The sequence below is a fragment of the Salvelinus sp. IW2-2015 genome, linkage group LG37, assembly GCF_002910315.2.
Source record: "Salvelinus sp. IW2-2015 linkage group LG37, ASM291031v2, whole genome shotgun sequence".
Lineage (NCBI taxonomy): Eukaryota > Metazoa > Chordata > Actinopteri > Salmoniformes > Salmonidae > Salvelinus > Salvelinus sp. IW2-2015.
Genome location: NC_036876.1, coordinates 9,095,408 through 9,112,881, shown reverse-complemented (window position 1 = coordinate 9,112,881; position 17,474 = coordinate 9,095,408). Strand labels below are relative to the sequence as shown.

The following is a 17,474-nucleotide window of genomic DNA, read 5'->3' as shown; positions in this document are numbered from 1 at the left end:
TTCACTTTTACATTTGATACTTAAGTATATTTTAGCAATTACATTTACTTTTGATACTCCTTTTGATACTTAAAACCAAATAGTTTACGACTTTTACTCAAGTAGTATTTTMCTGGGTGACTTTCATTTTTACTTRAGTCATTTTCTATTAAGGTATCTTCACTTTCTTTTACTCAAGTATGACAATTGGGTACTTTTTCCACCACTGGTTAGCAAGGCAGTAGCACACTGTTGCTCCCCAACACCCCCTCACCTCCATGCTCTGTCACTAGCGAGAGGACAGTGGACAGAGGCATCTCCMTTTATTTAGCACTGATACCTTTTGGTGTAAGGCTAGAGGCGGCAGTCGACAGCGATTGCTGGAACCATAATCCTTCACGCAAAAATAGGGTGATTATCGGATGATTATGGGGTTTTATTGATCACCTTGGTAGGGATCATTGATGATGTTTTTGTGGAAATAGTTAGGTATCGTTTTGGGGTGTTGTGGTTGTTACATTGGTGAGTTTCAATGACGTTTGACAAGATTCAAGGGTGTTTCAGATTTCGTCTTGGTCTTTGTTGACATTTTTAATGGGAGTCGGTTTGCATACGACCACATAAATATCAAATCAAATCAAATGTATTTATAAAGCCCTTTTTACATCAGCAGATGTCTCCAAGTGCATATATGGAAACACAGCCTAAAACCCCAAACAGCAAGCAATGCAGATGTAGAAGCACAGTGGTTAGGAAAGACACCCTAGAAAGGCAGGAACCTACGAAGAAACCTTAAGAGGAACCAGGCTCTGAGGTGTGGCCAGTCCTCTTCTTGCTGTGTGGGTGGAGATAATATGAGTACATGGCCAATTAGGCCAGATTGTTCTTCAAGATGTTCAAACATTCATAGATGACGAGCAGGGTCAAATAATAATGACAGTGGTCACAAGAGTGTCTATATTTGATATATTATCTCTTTCTCTCTCTGCTCGGCTCCTAACTACTGACTTCTGATTTTCGAGCTGCTGCAGGTGTCCCGGTGTGATACACACATACACACACACACACACACAMACAMACACACACACACACTCACTCACTCTATCTCTCTCCCGCGGTTTCCGCCATGAGATAGAGGCGGCGGAACTTGGCTCATTGGTCACCTCAACACACACAGGGGGTCTCTCTCCCACCCCCGCTAGACCTACCTACCGCACACACACCCTGAATACCAATCTCCTCACACCTCACCCACTGTGCTCTCAGAAGCAGCTGAATATTCCACAAGCGTTTGATTTTTCAAGGGGTATGTGAACTCCCATCACGGAGAGATGTCGTACGCCGGAGAAGTTGGGCTTGAACAGTCGTCAGTGAGGTCATTTCCTCTCTCTCAGTGGGACCACAAAGAAAAACTTTGAATAGTTTATTCTTTTTTTCTTAATTTCTGTGTGCTTTARTCCTCGGCATCGCTCCTGCTATGTCAGTTCCTGTCTCCGAGGCCGAAGCATTCATCCCTCAATCTTGTCTCATCCCCAAATTCAAGAATCAATGTCGAGGCTGTCCAATCGCTTTTTAACTCCGATGTCACACTTCTTACGAGATGGACAAAAGCTCAGAAAGAGCGAGTTATGCCACGCAAAAGCATTTATCCCCCCCCCACCCTACCCTCAGAATGTGATGTGCTGGAAATGGCTTCTAGCTCAAAGAAGAGGGGGATATTGAGGTTGTGATGAGAAAAAAATAAAAAAGAGAACACATTTTTTCTACGTTTCTTTTTCAGTGTTTCGCATTAATATGAATTCCCAGCAAAATGTCTGGTGAAGTAGGTCAATGGGATTTAGAAAGTTTGGGCTGTTTTTTTTCTTTCTTCTCCTCTCTTGTCAACGGAGACTGAGCAATATGATTAGAATGAGGGAAAGAGATGAGCTCTGTAGAGAAAGAGAGAGGAGAGAGGGAGGAGAGAGGGTGAGAGAGAGGAAGAGAGAGGAGGAAAATAGAGAGAGAGGGTGAAAGAGAAAGAGGGATSGGGAAGATAGACAGAGGCGCGCATATACTGTAGATGTGAGAGAAACGGAGAGAGGGCGAGAGAGAGAAAGAGATACAGAGATCTGTATAGACCTCTCCTCTGTCCCTTTCTGATTGGCCGAGAGAGAACGAGATAGAGAGTTTAGGAATGTGAGAGAGGAAGAGATGGTGAAATACATGAAAGCTATCATTTCAGTACACAAAGGGCACATCTCTTTGTCGTGATAATAAATTAACAATTTCAGTGCACCATTTCTCCCAGGAATATGTATTGAGGGTAAATAGAAAAGGTATCTGTACCTGTATATGTCAAGACCTAAGACTCAGGAGTTTTTATATACAGTGCATTCGGAAAGTATTCAGACCYCTTACCTTTTTCCACATTTTGTTACGTTACAGCATTGTTCTAAAATGGATTTAATTGTTTTTTTCCTTCTCATCAATCTACACACACTAACCCATAGAAACCCTTCAACCACAAGGCGCTACAGAGGGCAGTGCGTAAGGCCCAGTACATCACCGGGGCCAAGCTTCCTGCCATCCAGGACCTCTATACCAGGCGGTGTCAGAGGAAGGTCCTAAAAATTGTCAAAGACTCCAGCCAATATAGTCATAGTCTGTTCTCTCTGCTACCGCACGGCAAGCGGTACTGGAGTGCCAAGTCTAGGTCCAAGAGGCTTCTTAACAGCTTCTACCCCCAAGCCATAAGAGTCCTGAATAGCTAACCAAGTGGCTACCCAGACTATTTGCATTTGCATTGCCGCCCCCCCCCCCACCCACACAATGCTGCTACTCTCTGTTATTATCTATGCATAGTCATTTTAATAACTCTACCTACATGTACATATTACCTCAATTACCTCGACACTGGTGCCCCCTCACATTGACTCTGTACAGGTACCCCCTGTATATAGCCCCGCTATTGTTATTTACTGCTGCTCTTTAATTATTTGTTATTCTTATCTCTTACTTTTTGGGGGGTATTTTCTTAAAACTGCATTGTTGGTTAAGGGCTTGTAAGTAAGCATTTCACTGCAAGGTCTACACCTATTTTATTTGGCGCATGTGACAAATCATATTTGATTTGATTTGATAATGACAAACCAAAGTAGTTATTATTTTTTTTAAATGCTAATTTATAAAAATAAAAAACTGAAATATAACATTTACATAAGTATTYAGAACCTTTACTCAGTACCTTGTTGAAGCACGTTTGGCAGCGATTACAGCCTCAAGTCTTCTTGGGTATGACGCTAGAAGCTTGGCACACCTGTATTTGGGAAGTTTCCCCCATTCTTCTCTGCAGATCCTCCCAAGCTCTGTTAAGTTGGATTGGGAGCACAGCTATTTTCAGGCCTCTGCAGAGACATTCGATCGGGTCAAGTCCGGTCTCTGGCTGGGCCATTCAAGGGCATTCAGAGACTTATCCCGAAGCCACTCCTGCCTTGTCTTGGCTGTGTGCTTAGAGTCGTTGTCCTGTTAGAAGGTGAACCTTTKCCCCAGCCCTGAGCGCTCTGGAGCAGATTTTCATCAAGGATCTCTCTGTAATTTTCTCAGTTTATCTTTCCTTCGATCCTGACTAGTCTTCCAGCCCCTGCCGCTGAAAAACATCCCCACAGCATGATGCTGCTACCACCATGTAGGGATGGTGCCAGGTTTCCTCCAGACGTGACGCTTGGCATTCAGGCCAAATTGTTCAATCTTGGTTTCATCAGACCAGAGAATCTTGTTTGTCATGGTCGGAGAGTCCTTTAAGTGCCTGTTGGCAAACTCTAAGCGTGTTGTCATGTGCCTTTCACTGAAGAGTGGCTTCGGTCTGGCCACTCTAACATAAAGGCCTGATTGGTGGAATGCTGCAGAGATGGTTGTCTTCTGGAAGGTTTTCCCATCTCCATAGAGAAACACTGGAGCTCTGTCAGAATGACCATCGGGTTCTTGGTCACCTCCCTGACCAAGGCCCTTCTCCCCCGATTGCTCAGTTTGGCCAGGTGGCCAATTCTAGGAAGAGTCTTGGTGGTTCCAAACTTCTTCCATTTAAGAATGATGGTGGCCACTGTGTTCTTGGGAAGCTTCAATGCTGCCTTGACACAATCCTGTCKCGGAGCTCTACGGACAAYTCCTTCGACCTCATGGCTTGGTATTTGCTCTGACATGCACTGTAATCTGTGGGACCTTATATGGACAGGTGTGTGCCTTTCCAAATCATGTCCAATCAATTGAATTTACCACAGGTGGACTCCAATAAAGTTGTACAAACATATTGGCTGCACACTTGTTGGCTGCTTTTCCTTCACTCTGCGGTCCAACTCATCCCAAACCATCTCAATTGGGTTGAGGTCGGGTGATTGTGGAGGCCAGGTCATCTGATGCAGCACTCCATCAATCTCCTTCTTGGTTAAATAGCCCTTACACAGCYTGGAGGTGTGTTGGGTCATTGTCCTGTTGAAAAACGAATGATAGTCCCACTAAGCGCAAAACAAATGGGATGGCGTATCACTGCAGAATGCTGTGGTAGCCATGCTGGTAAAGTGTTTCTTGAATTCGAAATAAATCACTGACAGTGTCACCAGCAAAGCACACCAACACCACCACACCTTCTCCTCCATGGTTCACAGTAGGAACCACACATGCAGAGATCATCTGTTCACCTACTCTGCTTCTCAAAAAGACACTGGAACCAAAAATCTAGTGGAACCAAAAATCTAGTTCCGTTGCTCATGTTTCTTGGACCAAGCAAGTCTCTTCTTATTGGTGTCCTTTAGTAATGTTTTCTTTGCAGCAATTCGACCATGAAGGCCTGATTCACGCAGTCTCCTCTGAACAGTTGATGTTGAGATGTGTTTGTTACTTGAACTCTGTGAAGCATTTATTTGGGCTGCAATTTCTGAGGCTGGTAACTCTAATGAACTTATCCTGTGCAACAGAGGGAACTCTGGGTCTTCATTTCCTGTGGCGGTCCTCAGAAGAGCCAGTTTATTTTATTAAAAAATAAAAGAAAATCTTTTATTTTTTATAAATTTGCAAAAATTCTAAAAACCTTTTTTTCGCTTTGCCATTGTGGGGTATTGTTTGATTGAATGATGAGGGGAAAAAAATATTTAATACCTTTTAGAATAAGGCTGTAACGTAACTAAATGTGGAAAAAGTCAAAGGGTCTGAATACTTTCCCAATGCACTGTAATTTGTTATGGAGATACTCGTTAATTTGCAGCTACATTATTCAGATAACTTATATTAAGAAAATGAGTTCCCTAGCCATTGAATATTTTATAGGGCCTGTCAAATATAACAAGTTAAGTTTGTCCAAATACAAAATAATAATGACAATAATAATGTATTATTAATGTATTATACGTTATACATTTGTGGCTTAATTGGAAAGCAGGTTCGGAAATGGCTTGCTTAGTGACTTTCTACATCACAGCCTAATATGAATTAATTCCCTACATAAAGAATTAAAGTTTAATATTTGTGGGGCTGATTAAAAGAGGCTGTAACAGAGAATTATTACAATTTTAATTAATGTTTCAGCATTCCAACCTGCAGTAGGCACATATTATTACATCCTAACTATCATAAAAGACCAATCTTGCCGCTCGTTAGGGGCAATGCTAACTTCTCCTCATATTTCAGGCAATCAATTCCGAAGTAGTTCTCTCACACATACTAGTCCCTAGTTAGTCACATGGAAAGATGAATCTATCAATAATGACAGACAGGCTGGGAAATTACTCACCCAGTCCAGGCTAGAATTTAGAGGGAAAATTACATACCTTGACAATCAAAGGTCATATGGAAATAACTCAAGATCTCTTATTTTACCCCCAATTTGATGCTAAAAAGAAACACTTAGTTATTGTGCTTACCTAATTGAATATGGGCTTGTCATGTGTTCTAAATGTAGCCTTATAGTTTGGAAGCTGGTAGAACTATAACATGCAATGTTTTGTATGATTCAAATTGAGTAGGATTATTGATATGTTGTGTAAAATGATTAGTAGTGTGTTAGTGTACTGGTTTCCACGCTTGTTTTTGTCTTTATCGCTGTTTTCAGCGATAAAGACATTGGTATGGTGCTGGAGAGAATAAATATGGTGTTTAAATGTGGTGAAATGCCCCTTTAATGAATAACTTACCATACTTATATTCTGCTGTTAATGTTGTTATTCCCTCTGTAAAATAGGAGGCGAACTTTGGTGAAAGCACTTTAAAGCATGTATTATCTGGTCCAAAGGTTTTCAAGACAGGTTAGAGAAGTGGTGTGAAAGGTTGTTAAATCACACATACATATAAAACAAAATCTGCATAGAAATATTCACTGCCGACTTCAAAGACATTATTGATGGCCGCACAATAGGTTGTTATTCATCATAAGACAAAAGACAAATTCATTCTGCTTGACTTAGATAGAGGAGGGCCACGGAGGCATTTTTCACATCTGTTGAAAACAATCTGCATAGTCGACGCTACATCATGCCACAATATCCTTATTAATGCAAACAACAAAGTCACATGATACATAATATAAATTATGCTTTCTATCCTACTGGTGCAGATATATTAATATTTAATGTGAAATATATCATAACGACAGATATGGTTTAGGGACTTGTGGATAGATAGATTGTTTGTGATACATTGTATTGGTTCAAAACACTTTATTGTGTGATGCCACGTTGTGTCCATGATCATTACATTTTGCACTAAAGCTGTAGTTCCATTTAGTACCACACAGCGGCAGTGTAAGCCAACAAAAATAACCAACATGTTGTTCACGTGTATTCGAGTAAAAGGAATATATTTTTTCTCTAACAACAAATACATTTATAATTTTATTTTAAAATTTTCACCCTCAATTGAGGCTGTTCAATCGTCAATGCCCACTGAAACTAAGTTTTATCTGACAATTTCATTCATTTGTCAGATAAAACATACAAGATGTAGTTAATTCTACACTGTATTAGTTCAAATACATTCAATTTGGTCATCCCTTAAGTCCCCCCTCAAAATATTTGGGTGCATGACATGCCATTCAGTGGTGTTTTGCAATGGCTTGTCCAGAGAAAGACCAACCTCAGCTGTGCAGGTTTTGCAGTCCATTGTTTGACAGTCTATGTAAAATGGAACCAGATTTGCAGTCCATTGTTTGACAGTCTATGTAAAATGGAACCAGATTTGCAGTCCATTGTTTGACAGTCCATGTAAAATGAAACCAGAATTAACCACAGTATGTACATCAAGTAAACACAGAACTTGAGGGAGGATTTTCACCTTGTTCCCTGGGTAGTTTCTCACAGCCGCGGGAGCAGCCAGAGCAGTACACAAATGCCACCCTGGTTTTCTGGTGGCATGATGACATCTGTTGTTCAGCATGGCATTCCGATCAGAGGTGTTCCAATGAGTTTTATCCATGCTGACAGGCTCATAATGCAATAAATGTATTTGTATCTTTTTAATACCTTTTATTGAATGTAATTGGTGGCTTTGAATTCAATGAATGGAAAGACGAGATGGCAAAACAGAGGTACTACCAAAACTACAGGTCAAGGCTGTTGTACAGTACACACTGTAGTTCACAAAGGAACATTTGTATGAAAAGGGTTCAGATTCAGGGAAAAACAAACAGGATGTTCCATTCAGTGCCCTCCTTTAATTATTGGGAGAGTGTAGCATTTTTTCTTCTTTTGTCTGTATACTCCAAAAGTTTGGATTTAAAATTGGTTAAAGTGCAGACTGTCAGCTTTAATTTTCAGGTAGTTTCATCCATATCAGGAGAACCGTTTAGAAACTACAGCACTTTTTGTACATAGTCCCCCCATTTTAGGAGACCAAAAGTATTGGGACGTAAAAGTGAATATGTGGGTTATAGTAGTAAAAAGTTAAGTATTTGGTCCCATATTCATAGCATTCAATGACTACATCAAGCTTGTGACTGTATACATTTGTTGGATGCATTTGCTGTTTTTGAGTTCTCAGTACTCAGTACTCCTGTCCATGAGTCTTTACGCCACAGCACTATTCCATTCGACTAGGGTCTCATACACAGGAAGTATCATAATCCCCCTGGTGTTTGGATCCATATCCAGAGCAATATGTTGTCTGTACCTCAGCCCCCAATGGGCGGACCCTTTACCCTTTAAACTAAAAACACATCTGACGGATGCCTTTTCTCCCTTGATGATGAAAAGGACGGTTTCCCTTTTATAGTATGTACAGTACTGTATTCACTGAGTATACAAAACATTAAGAACATCTGCTCTTTCCATGACATAGACTGACCCTTATTGATATCACTTGTTAAATCCAAAGATTAAAATAAGGATTTTTTAATCTTGAGACAATTGAGACATGGATTGTGTATGTCAAATCAAATGTATTTATAAAGCCCTTCTTACATCAGCTGATATCTCAAAGTGCTGTACAGAAACCCAGCCTAAAACCCCAAACAGCAAGCAATGCAGGTGTAGAAGCACGAGTACTATGTGTGCCATTCAGAGTGTAACTTCCCTCATAATGTACTGACATCCAAGTGGCCCCTCCCTGTGTATTATCTCCAATTCTGTTTGTAAATACAAACCTGTGTTTTAGACTATGTGATCCTACTTACCTGGGCATGGGCTCCTGCCTTGTGTCATTTTTTATGTTCTTACTCTTAGTGTTAAATCAAGCTCTCACTCAACCCCAACTCTCCACCGGGCACAGTGACTTGCATTGTGTATTTTGTTTCAACATGAGGGCTGTATAGGATTGTTGTTTTTTATCATCTGAGCCATACAGGGGCCTTGCGGGTTGAGATATGAGGTCACACACACACACACACCTCTGTAGACATGTGCCCCTCACCAAGCCCTGCATTGGCCTGGCAACATAAACCCTTTGTACAAATTGAATGGGAATTGGGCAGGATAGAATACATTTTCCATTCACTTGAATAAATGTAACACTCTTTGGCTGGGTCCTTGCAATTCTATGCCAAAGTCAGGGAAGAAATCAGACAAAAATCACTTTATTGCGAAGGAAGCAGAATAAGCTTAGCACTGTTTAACAAAACATTTTCAGGGTTGACAGAGAAAAGTGGAGAAAAGAATGTCTTAAAGACTTCACAGCTACAATCTGTTTCAGATGGGCTTCAATTCAAAATTGCCTGTAGGAACATTGCAATGGACCAAGCTTGGTTGCAGTCGATTAGAACAGAACATTGAGCAAAAAAATAGCTCTTATTGGCTGATTAACACTGTGCCCATTGGCTGTTTAGATATTTACCATGGTCTGAGATCTGTACTTGGAAATGATGCCGGCATACTCCCTTCCAGAGCGGTACACAGTCCGTGGTCGCTTCGGTCGAGAGAAGTCCACGTGGAACAGGCCAAAACGTACGCTGAACCCGTCGGCCCATTCAAAGTTATCCAGGAGAGACCAGGCGAAATAGCCTCGCACGTCAACACCATCCTCTCGGAGAGCTGGAACAAAGAGACAAACATACATGGTATTTTTCCTTAGAAATACATTAAGAGGTCATGTGAAAATACTTTGTTCACACATTACAAAAGGACAAGATCCCATTGTATTATGATTGCCATAGTATCTTCTCTTAACCTTCTCCATTGACCTGAAATTAGCTAAATACTGTCACTAATTCAAAAGAACAGGTTCATCAACGAAGGATTCAAGTCACTCAGCCCCCTGTAACTTAGTTTCTGGATCATGTATAAATACTACGATTTTATGTGAGAAGCAGCCCCTCAGAGGTTTAAATAGTATAACTAGTGACTGGATTGAATTTCAGAAGAAATTCACATTAAATAATGATAGATTCTCCATAATATACGGCAGCTTTATGGTGGCCACTTTCTGGTCTATACCTCTGGCTACTTCCTGGATGATGTCATGGTAAAACCCACAGCGCTGGACATCTTCCATGTCCACTGGCCCCACCTGGGAGAAGCCATTTTCTGTGATGTAGACCGCAGGGTTGTTGAATGTGTCCTGTCAAAGAAAATGGTTGCTATCATTGTCCAACAAAACATGAGTTCAATAATGACAGTCAAACAACACAGTGGAAGGCTTTAAAGTACAGTGTGTGTGTGTGTGTGTGTGTGTGTGTGTGTGTGTGTGTGTGTGTGTGTGTGTGTGTGTGTGTGTGTGTGTGTGTGTGTGTGTGTGTGTGTGTGTGTGTGTGTGTGTGTGTGTGTGTGTGTGTGTGTGTGTGTGTGTGTGTGTGTGTGTGTGTGCTGGATTTTGTTGGTTTAAACTTTCAAATGGTACCACAAAGATGGCTGGAGGTCCACACATCAGAGAATGTTGACTTGAAGTTGACTTGAATGGGAATATGTTGTTTTAAATTATACTGTCAATCCTCCATAGGAAAATCATAGAAATATAGATAATAGAATAGACATTACCATTTAAGTTGACATTCAATGGTGGGTGGACCGGTCATCTTTGCGGTATTAGAAGTTACATTTTCAATTAAATTTCAATGGTATACTAGCTAAATTGCATTCAAATGGATTTACCCCGGTGACAAACCGCGACAGCAGGATATTTCTCATTCTCAAAAAACTGTTTTCACCTGAAGCAATCAATGTGACACAATTCAATGTGACAACTGTAATGGCTCCTCAATCTGTTTACTGTGCAAAAAAACAATCAATAGCGATCAACTCTATTAATGTTAAATGTTCTCCTCACTAAAGGTTTGGCTCAATTTGATTGGCTCAAGGCAGGGGACTCAATTCATGAATTGAATAATCCTTAAATGTAAAATCATCGGAAAAAATGTATTCTAAAACTTCCCCCTTGGTTCTCTCCAGACCTGACTGCCCTTAACCAACACAAAAACATCCTATGGCGTTCTGCATTAGCATCGAACAGCCCCCGTGATATACAACTTTTCAGGGAAGCTAGAAACCAATATACACAGGCAGTTGAAAAAGCTAACCTTTTCTAAGCAGAAATTTGCTTCCTGCATCACAAACTCAAAAAAGTTCTGGGACACTGTAAAGTCCATGGAGAATAAGAACACCTCCTCCCAGCTGCCCACTGCACTGAGGACAGGAAACACTGTCACCACCGATAAATCCACTATAATTGAGAATTTCAATAAGCATTTTTCTACGGCTGGCCATGCTTTCCACCTGGCTACCCCTACCCCGGTCAACAGCACTGCACCCCCCACAGCAACTCGCCCAAGCCTCCCCCATTTCTCCTTCACCCAAATCCAATCAGCTGATGTTCTGAAAGAGCTGCAAAATCTGGACCCCTACAAATCAGCCGGGCTAGACAATCTGGACCCTTTCTTTCTAAAATTATCTGCCGAAATTGTTGCAACCCCTATTACTAGCCTGTTCAACCTCTCTTTCGTGTCGTCTGAGATTCCCAAAGATTGGAAAGCAGCTGCGGTCATCCCCCTCTTCAAAGGGGGGGGGGGATACTCTTGACTCAAACTGCTACAGACCTATATCTATCCTACCCTGCCTTTCTAAGGTCTTCGAAAGTCAAGTCAATAAACAGATTACCAACCATTTCAAATCCCACCATACCTTCTCCGCTATGCAATCTGGTTTCAGAGCTGGTCATGGGTACACCTCAGCCACGCTCAAGGTCCTAAACGATATCCTAACCGCCATCCATAAGAAACAATACTGTGCAGCCGTATTCATTGACCTGGCCAAGACTTTCGACTCTGTCAATCACCACATCCTCATCGGCAGACTCGATAGCCTTGGTTCTCAAATGATTGCCTCACCTGGTTCACCAACTACTTCTCTGATAGAATTCAGTGTGTCAAATCGGAGGGCCTGTTGTCCGGGCCTCTGGCAGTCTCTATGGGGGTGCCACAGGGTTCAATTCTTCTCTGTATACATCAATGATGTCGCTCTTGCTGCTGGTGAGTCTCTGATCCACCTCTACGCAGACGACACCATTCTGTATACTTCTGGCCCTTCTTTGGACACTGTGTTAACAACCCTCCAGACGAGCTTCAATGCCATACAACTCTCCTTCCGTGGCCACCAATTGCTCTTAAATACAAGTAAAACTAAATGTATGCTCTTCAACCGATCGCTGCCTGCACCTGCCCGCCTGTCCAACATCACTACTCTGGACGGTTCTGACTTGGAATATGTGGACAACTACAAATACCTAGGTGTCTGGTTAGACTGTAAACTCTCCTTCCAGACTCACATCAAACATCTCCAATCCAAAGTTAAATCTAGAATTGGCTTCCTATTTCCCAACAAAGCATCCTTCACTCATGCTGCCAAACATACCCTTATAAAACTGACCATCCTACCGATCCTCGACTTCGGCGATGTCATTTACAAAATAGCCTCCAATACCCTACTCAATAAATTGGATGCAGTCTATCACAGTGCCATCCGTTTTGTCACCAAAGCCCCATATACTACCCACCACTGCGACCTGTACGCTCTCGTTGGCTGGCCCTCGCTTCATACTCGTCGCCAAACCCACTGGCTCCAGGTCATCTACAAGACCCTGCTAGGTAAAGTCCCCACTTATCTCAGCTCGCTGGTCACCATAGCAGCACCCACCTGTAGCACGTGCTCCAGCAGGTATATCTCTTATTTCTATCTTTACTTTGCACATTCTTCCACTGCAAATCTACCATTCCAGTGTTTTACTTGCTATACTGTATTTACTTCGCCACCATGGCCTGTTTTTGCCTTTACCTCCCTTATCTCACCTCATTTGCTCACATTGTATATACTTATTTTTTCTACTGTATTATTGACTGTATGTTTGTTTTACTCCATGTGTAACTCTGTGTTGTTATATGTGACGAACTGCTTTGCTTTATCTTGGCCAGGTCGCAATTGTAAATGAGAACTTGTTCTCAACTTGCCTACCTGGTTAAATAAAGGTTAAATAAATAAAATAAAAAAATAAAAATTWATCCTCTGAATTGACTGCTTTCGAATGGAGCCGACCCTGTTAACCTGGGCGCTGTTCGGATACTTTAAAAAATGTGTACTTTCCTTAGTGTAATCACTGATCTGACATGATGTGGATTGGTAGAAGTGGAACTTTTAAAACGTTGTTTTATTTTTGTAAGTATTGGAACAGGACCCTGGTCCTCTTTACCTTAATGTACTTCAGCAGTTTCCTCAAGCCGTCAGGAACCACAGCCAGCCATGACACCCCACATACCGGCCAGGATGGGTCCACCACCCCTTCTGCATCCCGGTCACTCTTCAACCCCAACAGCCCTGGACAACATTCACCTGGCTTCACCCTCCGAGACGTATAGTAGTTCAACGCAAAAAAGTCAGCCGTGCCGAGAAGACTAGGCTCGTCTTTGGAGAACCTGGGCAGTCTAGAACCTTCTTGGTAACCCAGTTCTTTGCTTCTGACCTCAATACTAGACCTCATCACTTCTGGGTAGTCTCCAGTGACAAACAGGGGCCAGGCAAACCACCCTAGTGTAAAGGCCAGGTAGCGTTCAGTGGCGGCCGTGTCATCAGGATTGGCCGGGTCCAACGGTTCAGCCCAGTCGCTATTAATCGCTAAGGACACCGAGCCACCCTGTTTTGCCCTGTAGAGGACATTGTAGCTGTGCCAGGCCCTGGCGTGGCCACGTAGCATGTTGTGGCCCACCAGGTAGGCAGCCATCCCTGGTTCTTTTACCCCCGGGGCAAAGATGCCATCCTCGTGGCCCAGTTTAGCGCACACGTACGGCTCATTCAACGTGATCCACAGTTTCACACGATCTCCGAAAGATTCAAAGCAGAAGCAGGCGTAGCTGTCAAAGATGGCCGCAATCTCAGGTGATTTCCAACCTCCCTGGTCCTGGAGAGCTTGTGGCAGGTCAAAGTGGTACAGAGTAACCATGGGCAACACGTCACTAGCCAGCAAATCATTGATCACTTTGTTGTAGTATCGCAAACCTGCAGGACAGAGACGCATAGCTTAGTAGTAAATCATGGGTATCAAGGCTAAATTAGGCTTCAATCAGGGACGCTGCACTTATAAGAGAAGCACACAACAAACTGTGGCAAAAGGGTCCAGACCCCTTGACAGAGTTTGTGGCACTGCATTGTTTACATAAACAAAAGCCTGGTCGTAACACAATAATGTATGATATTTCTTTTTTTTAGCATATCATATGCCATAGGCATTCACCACAAATAAATACTGGAGGAATCTTATCGTAAGTAGCACAGTCTCAGAGTTCGGCTACCTTTTTGRTTGACATGCCGTGTTATCCCCTCCGGTAGCAGGCGGGACCAGGACAGAGACAGGCGGTAGTGGGTCAGGCCTAGCTGTCGGATACACCGGAGGTCCTCTTCCCAGAGCTCATAGCTGTTACAGGTGACATCTCCACTCTGGCCCTCGAACACTAGTCTGCCCCCCTCGTGACAGAACGTGTCCCAAATGCTCGGTCCCTTGTCATCCACATCCCAGCCTCCTGCAAGGTTAATTTCATAGCAGTATTGATCATTCATAACGCACTGTTTGAATATCAACAACAAAAAATTTGAAAGAAAAATGTGCCTACAATTCCTAAAAATAGCTATTGTACTGTAGCCTATATACAGTGCATTCTGTAAGTACTCAGACCCCTTCACTTTTTCCACATTTTGTTACGTTAAAATGTATTAATTGTTTTCCTCATCAATCTACACACAATACCCCATAATGACTAAGCAAAAACTGGCTTTTAGAAATGTTTGTAAATGTACATAAAAATATATAAAAAAAATACCTTATTTACATTAGTATTTAGACTCTTTGCTATGAGACTCTACATTGAGCTCAGGTGCATCCTGTTTCCATTGATCATCCTTGACATGTTTCTACAACTTGATTGGAGTCCAACTGTGGAAAATTCAATTGATTGGACATGATTTGGAAAGGCACACACCTGTCTATAGGTCCCACAGTTGACAGTGAATGTCAGAGCAAAAACCAAGCCATGAGGTCAAAGGAATTGTCCATAGAGCTCAGACAGGATTGTGTCGAGGCACAGATCTGGGGAAGGGTACCAAAACATTTCTGCAACATTGAAGGTCCCCAAGAACACAGTGGCCTCCATCATACTTAAATGGAAGAAGATTGGAACCACCAAGACTCTTCCAAGAGCTGGCCGCCCGGCCAAACYKAGCAATAGAGGGAGAAGGGCCTTGGTCAGGGAGGTGAACAACAACCCGATGGTCACTCTGAGAGAGCTCCAGGCCTTTATGGTAGAGTGGCTAGATGGAAGCCACTCTTCAGTAAAAGGCACATGACAGCCCACTTGGAGTTTTCCAAAAGGCATCTAAAAGGACTCTGACCATGAGAAACCTTTGGCCTGAATGCCAAGCGTCACATCTGGTGGAAACCAGGCACCACTCATCACCTGGCCAATACCCTCCCTACGGTGCAGTATAGTGGTGGCAGCATCATGCTGTGGGGATGTTTTTCAGCAGCAGGGACTGGTAGACTAGTCAGGATCGAGGGAAAGATGAACGGAGCAAAGTACAGAGAGATCCTTGATGAAAACCTGCTCTTGTTATCCTATTGGAAGGTTCCAACGGGACAACGACACTAAGCACACAACCAAGGCAACACAGGAGTGGCTTCTGGACAAATCTATGAATGTCCTTGAGTGGCCCAGCCACAGCCCGGACTTGAACCCGATCTAACAACTCTGGAGAGACCTGAAAATAGCTGTGCAGCAACGCTCCCTATCCAACCTGACAGAGCTTGAGAGGATATGCAGAGAAATGGGAGAAACTCCCCAAATACAAGTGTGCCAAGCTTGTAGCGTCATACCAAAGAAGACTCAAAGCTGTAATCGCTGCCAAAGTTGCTTCAACAAAGTACTGAGTAAAAAGTATGAATTGTATTTTTTATACATTTGCAAAGAAAAAAAAGAAAAAAACGTTTTGATTTGTCATTATGGGGTTTTGTGTGTAGATTGATGAGGGGAAAAACTATTTAATCAATTTTAGAATAAGGTTGTAATGTAACAAAATGTGGAAAAAGTGAAGGGGTCTGAATACTTTCTGAATGCACTGTCAATGGGCTACTGTGAGTCTATGGTTGCTCATTCTGTATGTATATAACTCATGCTGTCGTTGTTAAATGTATACATAACTACATTGTTTCAACTTTTAGGCTACTATCAATACATGATACAGTGGTTGAGAGAAACTCTTGAGTTAGTCCCCCTTTTGCATTAGAGATCCAACTGCAGCCTACAGGTAGACCTATAGGTTGCAAGCAGTTGTGTGTAGGTTAGTCTACTTCTCGCGCTTGGCCATGGAAAGTCGTCTCGGGGACGCGCATTACCTTTCCTAATCAAAATACTGTATCTACAAATGCACACACACAAAAAACACTTGTACAGTTTGACTGCCGGCGCCAAACAAATTCTTATTACGTACCTTCGATTTGATAAGCGGATGTAGCCGCGCCCCATGCAAAGTTAGTCGGGAACATGGTTTCAGAATTGTTCGTATGGATACAATTCCATTCAGGCCTGTTGGTTATATTTGCCTACATATAAAAAAGTCAACAACCCTCTTGTTGTGAAATATTGTGTTGTCAAGCAAGCAAGAGTTAGAGTTAAAGGAGCTACATAGTCAATCTGTCCTCTGCGTAAGCCGTGCAGCATTTACCGTCGCATTAATGCTACGTGGAGCATCGCAGAACTGTTGAGCAGTGCTATTGTGAAGGAAGTTTTCAAGGAAGTGAGTTTGTGTTTATATAGGACCTCCAGCCATTACCTACTGTCAACCATCAATGTCGATTCGGAGCTATACGGAGCCCTCCGCATTGTTACAACATTTGGGAAGTGCACGGCGGTGCGGTACAGAACTCAATTTGGTCTCTGGATGCCTCTGGAGGCTGGGCTATTGCGTYACACCCTCCACACATAGCCTCCAACCATATTTAGAATAAAGCATAAATTGGCTTTTAGTTACGTAGACTCTGATGCGTTACATCACTAGGGCTTGTTCGCAAGCGTTGTTGTGAACTCGCGCTGCGCAAATTCTGTTTGYAGGCTACAAAAAGGATGGAGTAAAAAAAAACATAGCTGGAAGATGAGGATCTATCTGGCTACAGAAAGTATTCACACCCCTAGACCTTTTCCGCACTTTGTTACAGCCTGAATTAAAAATAAAATTTTGATTTTGTGTCACTGGCCTACACACAATACCCCATAGTGTCAAAGTGTAATTCAAATCACAGTTTTTTGTCACGTGCGCCAAAGACAACAGGTGTAGACCTTACAGTGAAATGCATACTTACAGGCTCTAACCAACAGTGCAAAAAAGGTATTAGGTGAACAATAGGTACGTAAAGAAATAAAACAACAGTAAAAAGACAGTGAAAAATAACAGTAGTGAGGCTATATACAGTAGCGAGGCTATAACAGTAGGAAGGCTACATACAGGCACCGGTTAGTCAGGCTGATTGAGGTAGTCTGTACATGTAGATATGGTTAAAGTGACTATGCATCAATG

General features: G+C 42.3%; 1 protein-coding gene across 3 annotated transcripts; it reads right to left on the bottom strand.

Moving 5' to 3' along the window:
* Nucleotides 1-8,994: 8,994 nt before the first annotated feature.
* On the bottom strand, nucleotides 8,995-16,876 carry gba3 (glucosidase, beta, acid 3). Of its 3 annotated transcripts, none has more exons than XM_023982402.2 (6): nucleotides 16,734-16,876; nucleotides 16,392-16,503; nucleotides 14,204-14,431; nucleotides 13,108-13,910; nucleotides 9,867-9,990; nucleotides 8,995-9,464 (listed from the first exon to the last, which is right to left on the bottom strand). In XM_023982402.2, the coding sequence occupies exons 2-6, from the start codon at nucleotides 16,444-16,446 to the stop codon at nucleotides 9,256-9,258; spliced, it is 1,419 nt and encodes a 472-aa protein (XP_023838170.1). In that variant the 5' UTR covers nucleotides 16,447-16,503; nucleotides 16,734-16,876; the 3' UTR covers nucleotides 8,995-9,255. The 3 variants fall into 3 exon arrangements, with proteins under 3 accessions (XP_023838170.1, XP_023838172.1, XP_023838171.1); XM_023982404.2 differs by having other exon boundaries at nucleotides 16,738-16,876; XM_023982403.2 differs by lacking the exon at nucleotides 16,734-16,876 and adding an exon at nucleotides 16,626-16,727.
* Between the last annotated feature and the right edge of the window lie 598 nt (nucleotides 16,877-17,474).